Source organism: Leptonychotes weddellii, chromosome 5 (genome assembly GCF_054177405.1).
Source record: "Leptonychotes weddellii isolate Sample4059 chromosome 5, ASM5417740v2, whole genome shotgun sequence".
In the NCBI taxonomy this organism is placed as follows: Eukaryota; Metazoa; Chordata; class Mammalia; order Carnivora; family Phocidae; genus Leptonychotes; species Leptonychotes weddellii.
In genome coordinates, this window is record NC_138373.1 from 114,200,396 (window position 1) to 114,213,311 (window position 12,916).

The window sequence follows — 12,916 nt, forward strand, 5'->3', positions numbered from 1 at the left end:
GACACTCATGAGAGACATTACAGAAGAGTAACAGTTGGTGACTAATCGAAAATAAGCACCACCCAGCATAATATCTGACATAGCAGGTGCTCAGTAAATCCTTCTGACTATATCAATCGATCAGTCAGTCAATCAAAATTACTAAGAGTTCTTTTGGCTCCTGCAACCAGACATAAAGAAGCTGATTTTCTGGGAAGTGATCAGTTCAGGGCATGCTGAATTGAGATGAAAGAAAGAAATTGAGAAGAAATTGTTCAGTAAACGCTGGAGGCAGGAGTGAGGGACTCTGTGGGGCAGGTGAGGGCTGAGGACACAAATATGAGAGTGGTCCACATAGAGATAATAGATGAAGAATGAGATTATATGAAATCTTCAAGACCTGGAATAAAAAGATCAACAGAATTCAGCCCGTGGGCGCACAGTACAAGCCAAAGGAAGAGTCAGTTGGGAAAACAGAAGAAACAATCAGTAATGTAAGTAGAAAACACTGAGTATTGTCATAAGAGATAAAAAAAAAAAAGGCAAAAATTCACAAAAGATGGTGTGATGAGGGACTAATGGTATGAAACTGTCAGAATAAGCCCTGAGGAGGCGCCTGGGTGGCTCAGTCATTAAGCATCTGCATTTGGCTCAGGTCATGATCCCAGGGTCCTGGGATCGAGCCCCGCATCAGGCTCCCTGCTCCGCTGGGAGCCTGCTTCTCCCTCTTCCACTCCCCCTGCTTGGGTTCCCTCTCTCGCTGTATCTCTCTCTTACCAAATAAATAAATAAAATCTTTTAAAAAAAAAAAAGAATAAGCCCTGAGGAAAGGCCATTTTATCAGAAGTTACTGATATTTTTCATCCAAATATGCCGGATATTTTCATACCCGGACTTAATGCCTTCATTATCAAGGCACCAGATTAGATATCCAAGCTTTTATTTTTCTTTCAAAATTTCGGAACAATGAAACAAATCCAGTACAGAACAAGAGGAACTATGACCACTATGAAAGGCCAGAAGATATGGATAACTAATTATCAAGTGTTGTTAGAATGTGTACTCTGAAACCCAATGATGTGACATTATTTCTTGAACTTCTGTGCAGAGGGTTTGTTATGGACTGAATGTGTGCCCCCATTTATATGTTGAAGCCCTAACGCCCATTGTGGCTGAATCTGAAGAAGGGGCTTGTAAGGAGTTCATTAAGGTTAAATCAGGTCATAAGGGTAGGGCCCTGATCAGATAGGATCAGTGTCCTTATAAGAAGAGACACCAGAATGCTGGTGTGCTCTCTCTCTCTCTCTCTCTCATTCTGTCTTTGAATGTGTGTGCACGCACCCAGGAAAGGCCATCTACAAGCCAGAAGAGAGCTTTTACCAGAAACAACCTTGTGGACACCTTGATCTTGGGATTTGTAGCCTCCAGCGCTGTGAAAAAATAAATTTTTCTTATTGAAACCATGCAGTCTGTGGTATTTTTAATGCCAGCCTGAATAGACTCATACAGGATTTATTTCGGGGATTTACTAAATAACAAGGAAAAGAGAGCCAAATCCTTGAGAGGGAAAATGCACAGGATTTGTGCTTATAACTTGACAAGGAAATTTGGAAATCTTGAATGAGATTTTTTTGCGTGTATTTCTCCAACAAACATTGCATCCAGAGTTCACATAGCCAGCAGCAGTTTTGCCGTCTGTAAAATGCAGTAGTTGGATTAGGATCTATAAGCCATTTTCCATTATCAAATTGCAAACAGTCTGAGTAGAGTCTTGACTGCAAAAGAAAAAATTGTGCCATAATCTCAGATTTATTTCACATGTTTGGGGTACTTCTAGAGATAAATAAATGCTTCAAAATGGAGCTTTAGCTAATATTGAAATTATCGTGAAAAGCCCTTGACTAAAAACTATTCAATTATAAAACTCAGATTTTAGAAGTCAGTGGTGACTAGGCAAAAGTTATTATAGCAACACACTCCAGAGTGAAAAATACTGTGAAAACGATTTTATTTATTTATTTATTTTTAATTTTCTTTTAAAGATTTTTTTATTTATTTGAGAGCAAGCGAGAGAGTCAATGAGAGAGAGAGAGAATGAGCAGGGGGGAGGGGCAGAGGGAGAGGGAGAAGCAGGCTCCCGGATGAGCAGGGATGCCAGGACACTGGGATCATGACCCGAATTGAAGGCAGATGCTTAACCCACTGAGCCACCCAGGCGCCCCTGTGAAAATGATTTTAAAAGAAAATGGTGAAATAAGACAAAGCATGAAAATGTTGAAAGAAATATAGTTGAGGATTTTCTAATAGAGACAATACATGTTAACTTTAGAAAGTGTGGAAAACACAAAGAAAATAAAATCACCAGTAACCCTTCCATCAACCCTGAAAGGATAATTGTTAAAATCTTAGTATAGATCATGTTGTAAAATAATAGGTTTTTAGAACAATGTTTTTGATATCTTCAATGGGGAAAGGTTGAGTTACAAGACAATGCAAGCCTAGTTCTTTACAAATACACACGTATCAGGGGTGCCTGGGTGGTTCAGTCAGTTAAGCATCTGACTCTTGGTTTCAGCTCAGGTCATATCTCAGGGGTCATGATCTCATAGGTCCTGGGATTGAGCCTGGTGTCGGGCTCCGTGCTCAGCTGGGAGTCTGCTTGAGATTCTCTCCCTCTGCCCCTCCCCACCTCTCTCAAATAAATCTTTAAAAATACACACACATTGAACTGGAGGAATAATTATTGCATGTTATGATTATTAGGTCAGTTTTTTCTTTTTAAAAAAATTCTTATTTCAATTCAATTTAATTAACATATACTGTATTATTAGTTTCAGAGGTAGAATTTAGTGATTCGTCAGTTGCATACAACATCCAGTGCTCATTACTTTAAGTGCCCTCCTTAATGCCCATCACCCAGTTACCCCATCCCCCCACCCACCGCCCCTCCAGCAACCCTCAGTTTGTTTCCTATGGTTAAGAGTCTCTTATGGTTTGCCTCCCTCTCTGTTTTTGTTTTATTTTTTTTCCCTTCCCCTATGTCCATCTGTTTTGTTTCTTAAATTCCACATATGAGTGAAATCATATGGTATTTGTCTTTCTCTGACTGACTTATTTTGCTTAGCAAAATACCTTCTAGTTCCATCCACATCATTGTAAATGGCAAGATTTCATTCTTTTTGATGGCCGAGTAGTATTCCATTAGTAGTTCTTTCCATATTTTGGCTATTGTGGACATTGCTGCTATAAACATTGGGGTGCATATGCCCCTTTGAATCACTATGTTTGTATCATTTGCATAAATACCCAGTAGTGCAATTGCTATGTCGTAAGGTAGTTCTATTTTTAACTTTTTGAGGAATCGCCATACTGTTTTCCAGAGTGGCTGTACCAGCTTGCATTCCCACCAATAGTAATATTAGGTCATTTTAATGAAAGCCTAAAACCATCCACTTTTACTTCTTAAAATTACCAAGTAATATGCACCACAAATGTTCTTACCCCATTACTGACCTTTACCTCCCCCCTGAACCCCCAATGCACCAAGAACCTTCTAAGGCCCAGGGATAGGATAAGGTTCAAAGATGGGATAGGTTAGTGATCTTTGTTTTGGAAATTATTTCCCAAACCAGAAAATCTATATCCCACACTGGTTGTCCTTTGAGCATCCATCCTTAGGGATGTGGGATAAATAGCTGTCACCGAGATAGTTTTTCCTATATGCAAAGAGCTGTTACCTAACTCACCTGATTTTTTATTTCTTAGGCTTTTGATGCCTGTGACTTTGTCACTGATAATACTCTATCTGTGCTGCAGCCTGCAGCGTTCCCTCGGCATCTCCATTTGTGGTTCTTTGCAGTTCATTACTCACTCTCTTGCCTCCAGCTGGAATGGAAACTTTCTTTTTCTAGGATCTGAAATTTGGGGCAGGAGTGGGAGGGGAGTGGAATTAGTGTCCCATGGCAAAAAACATAGTGAAAGAGTGTGAGGGTTAATCACAGCCATGTCTTTGCCAGAAGCATGTATGCTGGGAGTGGGTGCATGGGGTGCAGTGCAGGTCTGGGTCTGTGGACTTTTAGTGCAATCTCATGCGCATCTAGAAGTTCATTCTGCTTCCAACCATGCTGCCAGAACCATTCTCTACTAACACTTATTTTCTCCCAGGACCCAGCTGTCTCTCTCTACAGTGCAGTTTCCATGCCCATCTGACATTCCAGAGATACAGCTGTATAGAATTGAACTCCAGTTTTGGACAGAGGTTAGTTTCCTTCCCATAGTTTTATAGGCCATCAACAAACCAGGAACTATCACCAAATATCTGTTTGGTGTACCCATTAGGATGCATTTGGCTGCAAATTACAAGATTCCTAGTTTAAAAACTGACTTAGGAATTTGTGTGATATAATTCTAAGTCCACAAACAGGACATTCTCCAGGTATAGAACAAAAGAGCTGCTTAATGCCATTATGAAGGATCTGGTGTTCTCTCTCACGAGACATCCCCAAGGCTCATTTCATTCTAGTATTTATATCCATGTGGTTGCAAAATTGTTCTAGAGATGACCAGAGCTGCTGCACGTTCCTATTTAGATTCAGAGAGAAGGAGAAATTTGAATGAGATTTGGTCCCCAAGCCATATATTATTGCCAGTTCCAGTCACGTGCCAGCCTGAGTCTGAGTGCATGGACCACTGCAATTTTAAATATGGAGGTCAGGGTAGACTGTAGCAAGATGGGAAGAGTATACCAGGCAACGGAATAGCAAGTGCAAAGGCTTTAATGTGGGACTCTGCCTGGTGTGTTCAAGGACCAGCGAGGAGGCAGTGTGGTTATGCAGAATGAACAAGGAAACAAGATCAGAGGGTAACAGCAGAGTGGGAGGGGGGAGAGCAAATGCAGATCGTACAGTTTGACTTTTACTCTGACTGAAATTAGAAGCCATTGTTGGCTTCTAAACAAATGAAAGACATAATCAGATTTGATTTAAAAGGATGAATCTGGCTGCAGTGTTGAGGAAAGTCTATAGGAAGCAACAGTGGAAGCTACTTTAGTTAGAAGACAACTGTAGTAAACCAGGCAAGATATGATGATGGCTCAAACCGGGGTGGCAGTAGTGGAGGAGGAGAAAAGTATGATTCTAAATATATATATATATTTTTTTTAAAAAAGATTTTATTTATTTATTTGAGAGAGAGAGAATGAGAGACAGAGAGCATGAGAGGGAGTTGGGTCAGAGGGAGAAGCAGACTCCCTGCCGAGCAGGGAGCCCGATGCGGGACTCGATCCCGGGACTCCAGGATCATGACCTGAGCCGAAGGCAGTCGCTTAACCAACTGAGTCACCCAGGCGCCCCGATTCTAAATATATTTTGAATGGAGTCGACAGGGTTTGCTGGTGGGTTGAACATGGGCTGTGAAGAAATGGAAGAGTCAGGCTTGACTCTATAGTTTTTGGTTCAAGCAACTGGAAGGATAGAGTGAGCTGGATGGGGAAGAATGTCGAAGGGCAGGTTCAGCATCAAGGGTTCAATTTTGGACATGAGTCTGAAGTTCAAGGGAAAGGTCTGGGCTAACCATATACATTTGGCAGTCCTTGGTAGGTGGATGGTATTTAAAGCCTTGAAACTGGTTGAGATCACCAAGGGAATGGGTGTACGTAGAACTATGAACTGAACCCAACATTAAGGGAGAAGAGAAGGGACAGCAAGGGAGGCTGAAGAGTGACCAGTGAAGTAAGCTAAAATGTAAGAGAATTTGGAAGACAAAGAAAGTGTCCAAGAAGGAGGGGGGTGGTGATCACCTGTATCAAAAACTACTGATGAGTCAAATAAGATGAGACCTGAAAATTGACTGTTATATTCAGCAATGATGAGGACATAGATGACTCTGAGAGCTGTTTCAAATGGAGTAAGGTAGGAGGGATGGCTCTAGAGTTGGTTTAAGAGAAGATAACAGGAGAAATGTTGGGAGACAGTGAGAATATTCAACTCTACTATGAAAAGGAGCAAAGAAATGGGGGTAATTATGGCATCAAAGGGGCGGATAGCATCAAATTGTTTCTTGGTTCATTTTAAGGTAGAAAAAATAACATCGTATTTGTATGCCAATGGAATTGATATGGTAAAGAGTGAGAAATTGATGATGTAGCTGAGAGTGAAAACAACTGTCCTTGATGTCTTTGAGTAGGAGGCAGGAAGGAGATCAGATCTAGTGCCCAGGTGAAGGGAGCAGATTTAGATAGGAGCCTACACAATTGACCTATGGAAAAGGAGGGAGGGCAGGTATGTCTGTTAAGATGCTGGTAGGTAGATAGATGGTGATGCTGAGATTCTGTGGAAGTTTTGTTTTTGTTTTTGTTTTTCTGATACATCAGTACTCTTAATAAATATTCTCAAGATCATTAGCTGAGCACAAGGATGGAGGAGAGGGTAATGGGAGTTGAGAAAAGAGAAGGCATAAAACAGTTGTAAAGGGGACCAGCAGAGTAAATGGGATAAAGGCCCACAGTGCGACAGCCTGGCAGTATAAAGGACCCATTTGAAAGTCATGATTTTGATTTTAAATTGAGTCCAATCAACAGGTTTTTATTCTCCACCCTACCCCCAGCTACATTCTGGTACACGGGTGCAGAGCCCAAAATTAGAAAATTGCATCTAATCAGGATGGTAGATTTGTTAAGAGAGCTCAACAAAGCCAGAGAGGAGCAAGAGAATGGAAAGTATATACAAGAGAGGGATTGTAAAAATTGAGCGTGGACTTTATGGATAAAGAGAAAAGTAAGGACATCAAGAGGGTGGGGCCAGAGAAGAGGTGGCAAGATTTTCGATTTGGTATCCTGGTGAGGGGGAAGGATTGTTGGGGTCAGAGTACTAGAGGGAATGCCCTAGAAGGACAGGAGGTGTGGTTAGAGTGGATTCATGAAATAGAAATTACAGAAGGCGTGGTTATTGATAATGACAAGTTCTAGGGAATGATCATGGGAGTGACTGGCTTAAGTAGGGTGGAAAATAAGATTACTGGAGGAGAGGATGAGCCAAAGAACTGGGAGGACAGGGTATTGGAAAGATCATCATTTGAAACAAATATTTCAAATCACCAAAGATTAAGATAGGATTAGTATTGGAGAAAATTGCAGTGAGCAGGAGCTATATAGTCTAAAGTCTTCCCGAGAGGGAAGAATTAAGATGGGGGAGAGCAGTGGATGACAGCGACAGTGAAGAGCAGTGAGTGATATAACCGGATGGTTTAAAATTCAAAAGTCAAAGGCAGTTTTAAGGAATAGGGAGGGAGCATGGTCTGATACTAACTGCCAACGTTGAAAATACATTTCACATAATCCATATAGATTTCACATAATCTGGCTTTCACATACAATTTTTGCTTCTCTGTAAATCAGAAGATCTGGAAAAGCAGGCCACGTTGACTGTTTGACTCAGCGACAGTGATTCCTGGTTCCTCTACGTAGGAGAGTTGAAGTTTGGATCCCCTGTTCTACCAATTCACCAACTCAATAGCTGTCAAATACTTGTATCCTGCCTCTGTTGCTCAGTATATTCAGGTAGTCCCTTTGAGAGGTGTAGGGCTTCTTAAGTGTGTTCAGATCGACAATAAAATTTTAGCTATTTGAACAAAGGGATATAGAAACCTTTGCCCAAAAAGTATTGTCTTTATTAATTTTCGAGTGTATTTTGTAGTATACTTTAGCTGAGAACAACCTGGAAATTCAGGTAGGGGTAGGGGTGCAAAATGATAGTGTATCATCAAATGTTGGTCTCTAAGAGGCACCCTTGCCAAAGAGTACAAATCTGAAAGGTTTCAAATAGGGTTGCTATTCTTCGGTTGGTGGCAATTGTCCACACTCTACAGTCATTAAGGTTGGGTTTTTCTCAGCACTTTCAAAGCATCTCCTTTTTTTATCAGTAGCATTTGTATCATGCCTATGATGGGATATTACAGCATATACGATAGAATATTTCAAAAACAATAGTCAATTTTATTTAAACTCCATGTTGAAAGCAAACGATTCTGTCAAACACTTTGAAGAAGGAAAAAGTAGTGGAACGGTGTTTTATCAAGAAAGCCCAGGGAGAAAAGAATGTAGTAAAACTAAGTAGCAATATGGAGAATGGGCAGCCTCATGAAGAAAATGAGCACAACTTTCTTTTGCTTTGTTCTCTCTTTTGTTTTCCTGTTGTTGGTATTTTGTTGTTGTTGTTTTTGTCTTTCCCAACAATCACTTCATATATGCACATTTATCTGTTCAACTTCAGGAAAAGTTGGAAGATGTGCCAAACCTCTTGAATGGTTGTCTTCAGCTGAGTGATTATTTTCTTCTTTAAGTTTTTCTGGGTTTTCCAACTGTTCCTCAATAAACATTGCTTTCTGGCAGGGTAAAGCAAAATGCATTTTAAAAGAAGTAATGGCAGGTGTTCTGTCCGTCCAGGCCAGGAGACAGCCCATGCCAGGGCAGGCAGAAGGGGTAGTAGACTCCCCTCGGTTAGTTCTGCCCTCCTTGTCTTTGCCCAGCTCTCGCTCCCTGCTTTGTCTCTCCAGTCGCGTCGCAGACCCAGAGCAACGAAAAGAACTGTTCAAAACGTAAAGCCTGTGAGAGGGGCCGCGCAGAGGCAGGGAGACCCCGCGGCCAGGCCGGGCGTCCGCCGGGGCATCGCTGCCGAGCAGCGCTTTGCGTCATGCGGGGCCCGCCCCTTGTGGGGCTCGGCAAGTTCTGCTGCCTTGGCCGCCGTCGTGGAAGCAGGATTTCCGCGGTTGTGTAATCGCACCTCACGGGCGCGGCGAGGCCCGGGCTCCGCATCCCTCCGACTGGCCCCTGGTCTCCGGCGGCCGAGCCATGGCCTGGACGGCGGCGGCGCGGAGCTGCGGGGTTCGCGGCGCGCTCACGGCGCACACATTCCTGTTCGACATGCCGCCCGCGCTGCTGGGCGAGCTCTGCGCGGTCCTGGACAGCTGCGACGGCGAGCTGGGCTGGCGCGGCCTCGGTGAGTGTGGCCCTCGGAGGCGGCGGCGGCGGGGGGAGGGCGGCGGGGCCGCGGCGCGCATGCTCAGTCCGACCTGCAGCTTTCGCTACCGGGCAACTGTAGGTCTGGGACCGAGGGGACAGCGCGGCTTCCCGGGGGCTTCCGACCGGGAAGCTGTGCATTCCTTGCCCTGGGAGGAACCCAAATACTCCCTGAGACCCGAAGATGAGCTCCCCGTTCTCTTTCAAAGACACTTGGGGTACCTGTGCAAGATTAAGCGAGCGGAGGCTTGGGAAAAGCAGCTACCCTCGTGAAACTAATGTTTATCAACTGTACCTGCCTTACTTGGTTCAGAATATTTTAAATCAGAACGCCTATGTGATGTCTTCTTATAGCAAAATCACCCTAGAATATAATTTTCATATTAAAACACATTTATGCCTTTAATTTTATCCTTTGGTGTTTTCAGTACACTTCCAAGTGCCCATCTTAGTTAAATTTCAGGTGAAAAGTAAAATACTATTTGTCATTAATGTGGCTCCCAATTTTCTTAATTAAATATTTCTTGCTTACTTACCCAGTTTGTGGCATGAAGGTTTATGCTAGATGATGTCTTTATTTCGATCTAGAAAGTTGGCTTTAAAACCATTTTAAGCAGTCATTGGGAAGTTGAGCAACTGCCTTTTGGAAGTCTTGAGTGTGACCACCGGAAATAATTCAGGAAAAAATATCTTTGTTTTGTTAAGTACAGGCACTTTTGTTCGATTTGATCTTCCATGATGACACATTTAATGTTAGTTGAAAATAAACACAATCATGTCAAAACAACTTAGCCTTAATTCTCTGAAATCACCTTTTTTTTTTTTTAAAGATTTTATTTATTTATTTGACAGAGAGATAGAGAGCACAAGTAGGCAGAGTGGCAGGCAGAGGGAGAGGGAGAAGCAGGTTCTCCACTGAGCAGGGAGCTGGACATGGGGCTCGATCCCAGGACCCCAGGATCATGACCTGAGCCGAAGGCAGCCGCTTAACTGACTGAGCCACCCAGGCGCCCCGTAATCACCTTTTTTTTTTAAAGCAAGAATAGCAGAAGACCTATGAGAAAAAAAGTTTTGTTGTTGACGAACAATATGGTCATACTTTGTGGAATGTGGCATTGGGCTTCTAGGTAAAAGAGAGGATCATAGGGAAAGAGAGGAAAAAATAAAATAAGATGAAATCAGAGAGTGAGACAAACCAAAGAGACTCTTAATCATAGGAAACAAACTGAGGGTTGCTGGAGGGGAGGGAGGTGGTGGTATGGGGTAACTGGGTGATGGACATTAAGGAGGGAATGTGATGTAATGAGCACTGGGTATTATATAAGACTGATGACTCACTGACCTGTACCTCAGAAGCCAATAATACATTCTATGTTAATTAATTGAATTTAAATTAAAAAATGAAAATGGTTTCTATATTATAAGCTCTGTACTTTTTAAAGTATGACCCTTATGTAAAAATGTCAGAAAAGAATACTTGACTCTTTGACTTCTAGAGTATGCATTTGAGGGATAAGATCCTTCCTACACCAGATCTTTTTGAAATGGATGACATGGGCAGTTTCAGCACCCATTGGTTTCCTAGAATTACTATGTTCATGAGAGAATAATCTTTTTATTCCAGTCCACAGGTAGTCAGTGGGGCCAGGTAACTATCATAAATGTGTCAAACGGAATGAAGACTGAAAATGGAAGAGCGTATGTCCCATCTAAGAGGGACAGTTAGTCCTCAGTCCCATGTCACTGCTGCTTTTCAGGAAGTCCAGCCCAGTATTGCTGCTCTCTCTCTCTCTCTCTCTCCCCCTCTCTAGGCATTGAAATCCAGACATTCACGCTTTACATGGGTTGTCTCATATAGCACTTAACAGTTGCCCTGTGAGGCTATATTATAACAGAGCTTATAATATAGAAACCATTTTCATTTTTTAATTTAAATTCAATTAACATATAATGTATTATTGGTTTCAGAGGTAGAGGTCAGTGATTCATCTGTCTTCTGTAAAACCCAGTGCTCATTACATCACATTCCCTCCTTAATGTCCATCACCCAGTTACCCCATACTACCACCTCCCTCCCCTCCAGCAACCCTCAGTTTGTTTCCTATGATTAAGAGTCTCTTTGGTTTGTCTCCCTCTCTGATTTCATCTTATTTTATCATCACCAGTGTGTTAACAGATGAGGAAATTGTAGTACACATTAAGTTACACTTGCCCAAATTGACACGGCTAAGGAGTAGCAGAGCCAGGATTGAACCATGGCAGTTTGGATCCACTGCCTGTGGCCGTACCCACAGCCACGCTACTCTTCCAGACCGTGACTTCCTCAAGTTCACGAGTGCTGACTGCTCTGCTCTTTCTGCTACATCTCAGAGCCTCTCTAAAGTACATTCGTTGCAGCCATGAAAGAACAATTCAGTGAGCCATTTCAAACATGCAGCCCCATTTGTTTCTAGTTGTGGAAATTAATGAAGACCAGCCAAATGAGAACAAACAAAGGCTATTTATTCAAAGCAGGGGAGCCAGCCACCATCACTTGCATTTGACGGAGGCCCAAAGGTAAGCGGGGAGTGGAAAAAAGAGAAGGCTTCAGGTCCGCCATTACTGGAGGCAGTTGGCATGGAGAAGCTACGGACAGACTAACTAGCAGGGAAGCATTCCATGTAATTGTTGAGGGTGCATGCTTGTCTTTTTCTAGATGGTCCTGAATTGGAAGCAGGGGCAAAAATCAGGGAAGTGGCAGTTGTTAATTAAGTCCTAACTATTTGGGACTGATTGCTGCGGGGATTCTTGTTTGGCTTCCTAGATTAGCTGCTACAGATGCTAATATGACTTCCCGGACTAGTTACTGTATATAGTAGATTGGCATCCTGAACTGGCTGATGCGCGTTGTGGGTCACATTTCTGTTTTTATGTAGAATCTGGCCATTGTTCCTTTATATATTCTTTCATAGGGGAAGAATCTAAAATGTCTGTTCCTTGATTCTCCAACTATAATTTACTGTGCACATAGCTAGACTACACAGCTCTGAAAGGAGACCTAGAACAGAGCAGCTGCTTCATGAATTATTGGCTCAGCCAGAAGGGAAGCCCGACTCAGTTCAGGGCGGTTGAGGGCAACTGCCCATGTTAAATATGCTGAGTTTCCCTATTGGCACAGTGAAAGCAGAAAGACAGGAAGAAGTGCAGGGAGGGAAAACTTGACCTTAGAGGGTGAAGGGGAGAGTACTGGAGGACTGAAGCAGGGAGACAGCCCCTTTTATGCTCAGGACAGCGGAGAGCCTGAAGATACAGAGTGTCCACAATTCCATGTAGAAAGCAATGCAAGAGTAATAGGTAAGACTGTCTCAAGCTGATCATGATTCTTGATGATGGTGAATATCAGACTGTATTTACAAAGGCAGCTCCGACAAAGGTAGATCATATGGCAGCTTCGTCCTTCACAAACCGGAATGATCTGTGCAATCTTTTAAAGATACAAATGCCAGGATGCCTGAGTAGCTGAGTTGGTTTAAGTCTCTGCCTTTGGCCCAGGTCATGACCTGGGATGAAGCCCCGCGTCAGGCTTTCTGCTCAGCATGGAGCCTGCTGCTCCCTCTCCCTCTGCTCCTCACCACCCACCCCCCACCACTCATGTTCTCTCTCTCTCTCTCTCAAATAAATAAATAAATAATCTTTAAAAAAAATAAAGATACAAATGCCTAGGCCCCACCCCCAGAGCTGTTGATTCAGCAGGTCTACTTTAAGGATCCAGCATCTTTCTGTGTTTTGCAGTGGTGAGTCTGATGCACAGCCTGGTTTGGGAGCCATTGCTTAGACCAAATTCTCTTCTTTAGTAGCATCCTAATATACCAGTTATTTTACCACACTCTTTCACTTCTCCACTTAATTGTTTTTTATCTTTAAACATATTCTACGTATTGGGGC

The 12,916-nt window shown here is 42.7% G+C and overlaps 1 protein-coding gene across 4 annotated transcripts in view; it reads left to right on the top strand.

Moving 5' to 3' along the window:
• IRAK3 (interleukin 1 receptor associated kinase 3) overlaps positions 1-12,916 on the top strand; it is a 66,791-nt gene that overhangs the window by 3,785 nt on the left and 50,090 nt on the right. For 2 of the 4 annotated variants that reach the window (XM_081822008.1, XM_081822011.1), the window contains exon 1: positions 8,674-8,972. The exons of the other annotated variants lie outside the window; for them this stretch is intronic. In XM_081822008.1, the coding sequence (XP_081678134.1) occupies positions 8,825-8,972 (148 nt within the window). In that variant the 5' untranslated portion in view covers positions 8,674-8,824. Of the gene's footprint in view, positions 1-8,673; positions 8,973-12,916 lie in introns of those variants that run through there. 4 annotated transcript variants of the gene reach the window in all.